Source organism: Pistacia vera, unplaced genomic scaffold (genome assembly GCF_008641045.1).
Source record: "Pistacia vera cultivar Batoury unplaced genomic scaffold, PisVer_v2 Contig1431, whole genome shotgun sequence".
Taxonomy (NCBI): domain Eukaryota; kingdom Viridiplantae; phylum Streptophyta; class Magnoliopsida; order Sapindales; family Anacardiaceae; genus Pistacia; species Pistacia vera.
The window spans coordinates 101,446-111,986 of record NW_022195502.1 but is presented as its reverse complement, the minus strand read 5'-3'; the positions used below and the strand labels follow the sequence as shown (position 1 = coordinate 111,986).

The 10,541-nt window shown below is 34.8% G+C and overlaps 1 protein-coding gene across 1 annotated transcript; it reads left to right on the top strand.

The window, feature by feature from the left end:
- Nucleotides 1–2,257: 2,257 nt before the first annotated feature.
- Nucleotides 2,258–10,301, top strand: LOC116123609 (myosin-11-like). Its single transcript, XM_031409359.1, has 9 exons — nt 2,258–2,458; nt 3,768–3,965; nt 4,059–4,181; nt 4,391–4,428; nt 4,509–4,677; nt 5,524–9,450; nt 9,550–9,627; nt 9,749–9,855; nt 9,983–10,301. The coding sequence occupies exons 1-9, from the start codon at nt 2,378–2,380 to the stop codon at nt 10,182–10,184; spliced, it is 4,923 nt and encodes a 1,640-aa protein (XP_031265219.1). The 5' UTR covers nt 2,258–2,377; the 3' UTR covers nt 10,185–10,301.
- Nucleotides 10,302–10,541: the final 240 nt, after the last annotated feature.

Sequence of the window (10,541 nt, the reverse complement as noted above, 5' to 3'; positions counted from 1 at the left end):
AAAAAAAAAAAAAAAACAAAATTATCCTTTTATTTACCTACTCAACTAAAATTGGAGAAAACCCATGTGGGTTGTTTGATTCCTTATCAGCACAACAGAAATCTTTGCTGAAGTGATTCACCAGCAAAACATAAAATCAATGTGTTGTCACACCTAGGTTTGGTGCAAAAAAAATTTCCCTCAAGTTTTGGTGAAACTATCGTAGACACCCCAAGAATAATGCTACATTTACACCACTCTCTTACACCATATTCATTACATCATGATGTGGCATATATCATAACCATACAAATTTTTAATTATTTTGAATTTTTAATATTATAATAAAATTTATGTGGTTGTCGTATATGTCACATCATGATGTAATGAAAATGGTGTAAAAGAGTGGTGTAAATATAACATTACTCCACCCCCAATAGAGAATCTACTAATTAAATATAACGGTACAAGAGGTAGAATAGAAATACTGAATAACTAGTTGGCAGTTTCAGTCACACAGTTGACCATTTATATATTCAAGAATTACAGTAGTACTAAATCGATTAATCCTATAACTAGAACTTTCAATCGATGTTCTAAAATTTGGCCAAAACTTTTCATCGTTTAGTCAAATGTGTTAATGATATATTCAAAATAATTCTTTGACTCCTTGAACCATTACATTTAACCAACAAAAACGCTAGTTAAGGGTTACGATGTTAATTTCCCAAAATTTAGACGAGGTAACCGCTTTCTTGCCAAACACATGGGTGACAAAACAAACCCAACAACTTTAATAATGCAGCAGTGCCACTCTTATGTCAAAATTTATTCGCCTGTATGAAGCAATATTGGGCCCAAAGTGGGCCATTGATGAAATATCAACTTCATGGTCTTCTAGTTAATATAATATTTATTAAAAAAAAAAAGAAGCAAAAAGGAAGTACAATTTTTTATTAATTAAACTAAAAAGAATGAATTTAATACTAATATGTAATAATAGTCTTCCTTTTGAAGTTCTGTAATGAATATTGATGATTTCTAATCAATCAGTTAAAATGATTTATATTTCCTTTTAGAATTGATTGTGTTTAAGATTGTATTTGAAAATCTTGTTTTAATGAAGTCCCAATCAAACCCACATTTTTTTTTTTTTGACAATTTTTAATATTTAAGGTAAAATGAATGTGATACCAAATATCACTAACTTTATAGTATAATATATGGAATATAATATACGCTTCATATAAAGGTAATAAAAATCCTACCTCCCTTAGAACCGAAGTAAATTTCGCAAATATGTAATCACCTTTTTAAGTCATATTTATTATTTTATATGCATAAATTTATAGTAAATAATGGTATACGTCCCTATTGATTTCCCAAATTTCTCATTATCATATTATTCAAAATTATTATTCTTGTCTAAGATTTAAAAAAATATAATATTAATATCTTCAAAAACATCAACAACACCATATGAGGTATTAAGGTAAGTTGGCATTCTCTTGCACACACTTCTTGAAGTTTTAAATGTGAACCACCACTGGGTGGCCCGGGGTCCTGAGTTTGAACCATTTTGGTTGTTAATAGAAGTGACTATTAAAGAGATTTGCCTGCTTATCAATTCCAAGGTTCCAGGGGATTAGTTAAGGTGCGTACAAGTTGGCCTGGATACCTCTAGTCACCAAAAAAAAAAAAAAAAAGTTTTAAATATGTGAAACAAAAACTAAAGCTATCAACATTTGTTTTATAAAAGGCAAAGAGTAATGTTAGGTCTACAACCTAATCTCAGAACCTCCGATATGACAGCTCATAAAATTGTACGAGTCTCTGCCCATTTGCATACTAACCAATAATGAGTTATTTATGCCGGGGGTTGTGAGAGAAGATTATAGGGTTATTATGCCGGGGGTTGTGAGAGAAGGTTTTAAGGATATCATTATTAAAGGGAAAAATCAAAGCTAACCAGTGATCGCTGACATTTGGTCAGCACGTTAAAAACTTCTGGATGAGCTATCTGAAAATTTTCATTAAGGTGAGTTCATTTTTGGGTTAATATGAAAAACACGTTAAAATTGTGGAAAATTTCATAAAAAGATAAAAAATGGGAGAATTATGAAATAAACTATATAACAAGGATAAATTTGCAAAAACAAATAAAAAATTGAAAGAATTAACAATATCCAATGGGAAACGTTAACAACATCTCGGCAAGGAACAAATGAAATAACAGCTAACGCATTCTCTCCATTGTTAAGTAAACACAGTCTTCCTCTTTTCTCTCTCTGTCTCACACCATGTGAAACTGCTCCGTTTTCATCATATTCATCTCTATGAAATCCAGAAGAAACAACTGAAACTGAAAACGAAATCAAAGAAAACAAAAACGAAAACAATGTTCAGATTACACAAACACAAATCGGATAAATTCGGAGAGAAATGCGATTTCAAGTTCTCTAACTTTCAGGCTGTTCAGGTTCACTTTCACTTCTCGTCAATTTACTCATTCATCTATTTTTTTTAAATATATATTTTTGTTGTTTGAAGTTGTAATGGCGCTGGAAATGTTGCCGTTGAATGTATTATTTTTAAGAACTGTTTTATTTATTATTTGAAAATTAGTGTGCAGTTTGAAATCTGAGCACGAAGAAAAGTCATTCAGATTTTATAGCGTGCGCGTCTTCAACTCAGATTTTGGATTTTTTTATTTTTTTATTTATTTTTATAATCTGGAAACTGTTTTCGAATATTTAAAATTCTGAAGATACGGCTCAAAATTTCGTATTCTGTATTATCTTTTTTTTTTTTTAATAAATATATATTTATTGTACGAAGTTGTAATGGCGCAAGAAATGGTGCAGTTGAATTTTTTTTAAGAACAGTTTTGTTTAGGATTTTGGATTGTGTTTTATATATATATGTGTGTGTGTGTGGGGAAACTGTTTCCGAATACTGAAAATTTTGAAGATACGGCTCAAAATTTTGGATTCTATTTATTTTATATGAATTTAAATGTGTAAAATGTTTTCAGAAATTATATGTATATGTTAAGAGCACTCAGAATACAGCTTGAATTTATAGATTTTTTCTTTGCTATTGAAAATTGTTTTCTGATTACCAACTTAATGGTTCGTTGACTAAAGGTCGACTTAATACATTGTTTGTTATTTTTAATAATAACAATAATATATGTATTAGTTTGGATGTAAGAAATAAGTTTAGCCATATCATTAATTTAAAAAAAAAAAAAAAAAAAATGAGTTAATTGAAGTCAGCATGCCTTTAATAACAATAATGTGTCTGTTTGATGAATTAGTTCATTAGAAAAGGAAATGAATATCTGCTCACATTAAGGTTGGACGAATTGGGGGTAAGGGTGTAACTGAAACAAATTAAAATATACTTGCTAGTAAAAACATCTGCCCATATATATGTGTGTTCTGCGAAAATTGTGCTTATTGTATTCCTAATAGGTTTGAATTATAAGTTTTGAAATTGGAATCTGGTACATTTAAAATGTCCTATTATAATTTGTCTAAAGGGCATTGCCTCCATTTTTATGGTTGAATTTCTAGCCTGCTAAATTCAGCCTTGTGGTAGTTTTAATCTTATGTTTTGATTGTGGTTTATGAGGTCTTATTTGGCATTGCAAGAAACTAGCATGGTGGTTAAGTGGAAAAAGTTCACTGGATGAAACTTTATTTAGTTTAAGAGGTTATGTTCCTTCTATTATTTGTTAAGCAATTCTTTTGCAATTTTTATATTGTGTAATTTGGCAACTGCAGGTTCCCAAAGGATGGGACAAGCTTGTTGTATCTATTATCTCTGTAGAGACAGGCAAAACCATAGCTAAGTCAGGGAAAGCAACGGCACGAAATGGAAATTGCCAATGGATTGAGACTTTTTCAGAGTCTATTTGGAGTCAACCGGATGATGCATCTAAAGCTGTTGAAAAATGCGTCATTAAGTTTGTTGTTTCCATGGTGTGATGTTTATGGTAGTTATTGTGAAGCTTTATTTATTTGATTTAGTGTCAATTAACTAATACAGTCAACCTGAAATGACAATTGTTGTAGGGGTCATCGAGATCCGGCATCCTTGGCGAGGCTTTTGTCAATTTAGCAAGCTACATGAGTTCAAAAAGTCTTATTCCTATTTCATTACCATTGAAAAAATGTAATAGTGGGACGAGCTTACAAGTGAGTCATCTTAAGCATCTTCAGTTTCTTTGGAATTAGAAATCAGTTGAATCTGTATAATTTTAACTGTGGTCCTGTTTACACGCTCTTTTTGTTATGTGGAAGGTATTCTGATATATTAGCTACCTGTCAATGAGTATTTTCAATTGGGTACATTAAATTATTGACTGTAAACTCTTATCTGATGAAATTTTTCTTCTTGTTTACAGCTTAAAGTTCAGTGCCTAACACCCAGAGCAAAACTCAGGTTTGCAGTTAAATGAGAAACTTCATACTTTTTAAACTTTCTGTTCAGTGGTTGTGAAAGAGTTACTGCACCTTTTAAAGGGATGAACAGTGGAAAGACACAAATTCAGATATGGAGGACGTGAATGTTGACTATGACGAGTTGGAAAACAAATCAGATGTTTCTGATGGTACATTCACAAGGAGTATTGGATCTTCATCTAGCAACCATTTGGATGTTGCATCTCAAGCAGGAGAACCATGTAGTCGGGTATGGCACCTTCCTCTCATAAAGCTCTAGTTTGATATTTAAACAGTTAGTTTACCATTACACCTTCTGCCATGTTCATATCTGTAATTCCAAAAATTTTCTCGCTCTAGACAATGAAAATGGATTTGATGTGCCATCTCTTCTATGATGTTGAGCTTGTTTGTATTTCAAGTTTGTAACTCAAGAATTAATACATATATTCATATTAAGCTGGCACTGTGGTGTAGAGTCATCTGATATATGAGGCATTTTACTATAGAGATTTTAATCTGTGATCTCAGTAGTTACTCATTGTAGTTCCCATATCATGGGTCTGAAGACCTGTCTTTCTTTATCACCCTTTTTGTATATAGATGGACTCAAACCCATGGTTGCTGGTTATCATGAAGTATACCATTCTATCCATCTGAAGCATGGACTCGACAATATGATGTAAGACAACTCTGTGGTTTTGGTTGTTAACGGAAATGATTTTGGTTGCATATAAATCATTTAGTGGGATCAAGCTGTGATTTTGTTGACTTAGTTCTAGTGACTATTATTTTTAGTGTTTTATAAAGTTTCCTAATGATTGTAGTTTGTGCTCCATAATATGTTTCCAATCTTACACATCAATATATTTGTGGATATAACATTGATTAAAACATGTTTTGCAATTATCTATATTACCTACTATATGCTTTCCTGAAACACTGGAATACTCAAGTGAAAAATTGGCCAAAGACCTCTTTGCTAATTTGATACATATCTCATGTACTTTGATCGCCACTAGAAATATTATCACGGCCTTTGCTTTTGCTTTTGCTCTCATGTGGTTAATGATTTTTTTTTTTTCTGTCACTGCAGAACATGAGCTTCTCACCGTCAGCTTCTCGTAATAGCTTTGACTCTGTAGAGGGCTCCTCTGGCAGGGAAAATTTTTCCCCTCTAAGTTACTCAAGTGGAGTAGTGAACAATCTGGTTGGAAGACAAGATTCAGTTGGCTCTCAAAATAGTTCTCCTTATAGCTCTTATTCTTTTCATGATCCATTTCGGTCAAACCAGTCGTCCTTTAATTCAAAAGCTGTAAATTCCGGAAGCCATCTTCAAACTCAAAGAGAAGAATTCAATCGAGTTCCACGTGCTGTTGCCTCATCAACTTTACGGAGTGCTGGTTCATCTAAAGACCTTCTGGAAGCTGCAGAAGTTACAATTGAGGAGCTCCGTGCTGAAGCTAGGATGTGGGAACAAAATGCTCGAAAGCTAATGATTGATTTCGAGAAACTACAGAAGGAATCATTGGAGCAATCAACACGTCAAGCAAGCCTTGAAACTGCGCTCTCAGAATCACATGCTAAATGTGATAGCTTGAATAAGGAAATTGAGCAGCTGAAGATCTTGGTTGAAGAATCACAGGTGCAACCAACTGCTACTGAGAACTTGAAGTTTCAGGCCGAAGATATGGAAAAAATTCTGAAGGAACTGGAAGATGAGATAAAGTTTCAAAAAGAATCAAACACAAATTTGATGCTGCAGCTAAAGAAGACGCAAGAATCAAACATTGAACTTCTTTCCATTCTTCAGGAACTTGAAGAGACTGTAGAGAAACAGAAAATGGAAATTGACAGTCTCTCTAAAACAAAACCAGAAGTTGAGGTAAGAATGAATGGCCAAGGGTTTGAAGACAATAAGCAAATGAATACAACTGAGCAGATTTTAGTAAAGAAGATGAGAGAAATCTCCTGTGATTCAGATATGGAAGGAACTATTATCGAACACCCGACAAGAGATTTGAATGCTGAGGTTGGACAAGAGGATAAGAGGAAGCTAGAACTTGAGCTACAGCAGTTACTGGATGTTAAAAAGAAATTGGAGAGTACCATTCAGTTTCTGGAAAGATCTCTGGAGGAAAAAAACCATGAGGTAGAGCTGGAACGAGGTTCAAAGACTCAAACTCTAATGGACTGTGAGGCAAAGTGGAGGGCTATAATAACTGAAAAAGAGAAAAAAATCATCAATTTGGAAGCTGAGTTATCTGAGGCTCGAAATGCTCAAGAATTGAAGGTAATGGTTTCTGAAAATAAAGATAGTCACAATCTAGTTGTAGAAGTTGATGTTCTAAAACAGAAGATTCAGGAACTTGAGAGGGATTGCAATGAACTCACGGAGGAAAACCTGGAACTTCTGTTCAAGCTCAAAGAATCAAAAAAGGATCTTGTGACGTCAGATGCCTCTTCTAAATCTTTATCAAATGAGTGTGCGGGGAACAATTTTGCCTTTACATCTAAATCTGCAGGAAGAAAACTGAAGTCTCAAATATGCAAGCATGAAGATGACCTTGAGCACCAGTTGCAAGCTTTCAAGGACAAAGTTTGTTTTCTTGATGGTGAACTCTGTAGTTGTCGCTCCAGAGCAGAAAAGCAGGAAATTGAAATTGCTGCTCTGCAACAACAGCTAGAACTTTACCAGAAAAAGGAAACTGAGATTCAAGATCATCCTGCAGTTGTCTGTTCAAAGTGTAAGATTTATGAATCAGATACTTCCATCGAAATTTCGAAATTGCTCTCTGAGTTATATGAACAGGTTCAACTCTCTTTAGACCAGCTAAAGAAGCAACAATCTGGTCTTATTCCTCATGCAAGTACTGCGTGTAGTTATGGCTTTGACAAGTCAGAAATTTCAACGAGTACAGATTTACATACTCAAAAGGAGCAAGTTGAGGCTATCTTGAAAGATTTTATCCAGCTGAAAACGTTTTTTGAAGCAAAAATTACTGTTGATGAGGATGAACTTCAATCTAACAAAGAAGTCGGAGCAACAGGGGAAAACTCAGAAGGAGTGATTAATTTGCAGGGTCCTCATGCATGTGAAAATACTCAAAACACGTACACTCGGGAAGTAGAGATTCAGGATGCAGAATATGAATCTGAAACTACAGATCCTGCTAAGGAACTGTTGTCTCAGATAGATGAGCTCAAATCTGAGAATTTGCTGAAAGAAGAAGAGATCAATGCTCTAAGACATTACTGTAGAGAGCTGGAAACTCAGCTTTCTGATCTTCAAAAAGAAAAAGCCCTGTTGGAGGAAAGTATGGAGACGATGCTTAGAGAAGGAACTACCAACTCTAAACACTTGGATGATTTGCGTAATGAAATGATGGTGCTGAATAGCAACATGTATTCTCAGGTTTCAGCCAACAAGATTCTTGAAAGCAAGTCTTCTGAGCTAGAGGGCGGCAAACATGACCTGGAAGTTCACTTGCATGAAGTAGAAGAAGAGAATGTACAGTTGTCTGAACGGATATGTGGCTTAGAAGCACAGCTAAGATATTTGACTAATGACAGAGAGTCAAGTCGCTTGGAATTGGAGAATTCAAAATCTCTTGCTCAGGATCTCCAGGATGAGATAAGAAGATTGGAAGCTGAAATGGAGGCTCTGAAAGCTGAAATGAAACAGAAGTTACAGGACTCGCAAAAAAGATGGATTGGAGTTCAAGAAGAATGTGAATATCTGAAAGTAGCAAATCCAAAGCTACAAGCTACAGCTGAAAGTCTCATTGAAGAATGTAGTTTACTGCAGAAATCAAATGCAGAGCTAAGAAAGCAGAAAATGAAGTTGCATGAACACTGTGCAGTCTTGGAAGCTGAACTGGGAGAATCAGAAAATGTTTTTGCTGATATGTCAAAGAAACTTGAAGCACTTGAAGAAAAATATTCTTCAATGCTGGAAGAAATTGCTTCAAAGGAGAAAGCCATTAACCTAGAACTAGATGCATTGCTTCATGAAAACAAAAAGCATAAAGATAAAGTTGTTACTGAAGAGAGTCTGTTTAATCAGATGTACTTCGAGAAGACGGTTGAAGTTCAGAGCCTTCAAAGGGAGGTTGCACTCCTTACTGAACAGATATCTGCGACTCAAGATGAAAAGGATAGAACAGCTTCCGAAGCTGTACTTGAAGTGTCCCATCTACGTGCAGATAAAGCTCTACTTGAAGCTGCTCTTCAAGAAGTCAAAGAGAAACTAAAATTATTGGAGAGCAACCTTGATACCCTCCAGGTGGAATCTCAGGCGAAGGTGCAACAGCTTATGGGTGAACTTGCTGCTTCAAAGCAAAACCAGGAAGTTCTGACGGCTGACCATGAAAAACTATTGGATTTGTTGGAGGATGTTAAATCCAATGAAGAGAAACACAGAAGCACCATTAGAGGGCTTGAGTTAAAACTCAAAGCTTCTGAATATGAGAGGTTACAGGTAGCAGAAGAAGTTTCCAGCCTTAAGGTTCAATTGGAGAAAACAGCACTGCTGCGGGATGAAGTTCTGAGCCTTAAGAAATCACTCAATGAGGCCAAATTTGAAAATGAAAGACTGGAAGCTTCTTTCCAGATATTATCAGGAGATTACGAAGAACTTCGGGCTGAGAGAAGCCTATGTATGGAGAAAATCTCTAGTAGTCAGAAGGCGATTTCTGAACTAGAGGACTACAAGCGTAAAAAAGTTGCCCTCGAGGAAAAGGTTCTTCGGCTGGAGGGGGATTTAACAGCAAGAGAAGCAGTAGGTTCCCAGGAAGCAGTGATTAAAAATGAGCTCGCGCAGATAAGGAGGGAAAACAGCCAATTCCAGAGAAAGATAAAAAATCTTGAGAAGGAGAAGGAAGAATGTATGAAAATGGCTCAAGCTCTTGAACGGGAATTGAAGCAGACGAAAGAAATAAAACAGGATAATCTTGAGTCTGTTGCAAATCTTTCTCATCCTGATTCAACTGCTACCGGTACTTCTCTCCATGACAAATTGAAGGTTTGTATCAACAATTTTCCTGTCTCTTATTACTTGATTTCATTGAAGTTATATTAAAACTTGAATATAGATTTATAAATTCAGCTTCTGAAATGGCAGGAGCAAGACAATGGCAATCTGCAGACCAATGAGAAGCCATCTGCGGGAGCTGGTCAACTACAACAAAACCAAAGACAGGTTCATGTCACTGTAATACATAAATTCAACCAGTTCTATTAGATGGGCCAATTATGTCTTTGTAACAGCGACAGCTCATTTTATCTTTCAATAGCTTCACCTTCTCTTCCTTTCGTTTCAGGTTGATAACGACCAAAATTATGATACTTTGTCGAAGATTCAGTCTCTTGAGAATGAACTAGCCGAGGCTTTGGAGGCAAACGACATGTATAAACAACAGCTTAAGAGGTCAGTACAAGTGATACTTTTCAGATTTTAAAATTTTATTTTCTTGTTCTTTGTAAATCCAATGTCCGTACTATAAATTGATAGAGCAATGCTAACAGCTGGTGCAAAATGCTCTGCTTGTGTTCAGATTTTTATCCAATGAACTGAGTGAAGATGGAGCTGTGAAGAAAAATGGACACGATCTAAAGGCAGCATCACTCGAGGCAGAGCTGAAAGATCTTCGTGAACGCTACTTTCAAATGAGCCTTAAGTATGCTGAAGTCGAAGCTGAACGAGAGCAGCTTGTGATGAAGCTCAAAGCTGGCAATGGTCGAAGAAAATGGTTTTGATGAATTAAATAAATTCTAGGTGATTTTTTTTTCAGCTCTATCTTATTCTTTTTACTCACTAATTTTTTGTCCTCTATAGTTTATATAGCCCGTTGTTAGTATCCAAAAAAAAAAAAAGAGTAACATGTAAATTGTTGAGAGGAGGCATGATTATGGTAGGAGGACTCTTACAGCAATAAATCCGGTTAGCGGAAGAATTAAAAATTTTGTACCAAAAAGGGGAAAAAAAAAAAAAAGATTTACAATAATGTCAGCTTTGTTTAGTATTTATTTAATCTTTCTTTCTTTATCTTTTTTTTTTTTTTTTTTTTAAATTAATTTTTGGGCGAAATGGAAAAGGAATATAAATCTTAATTC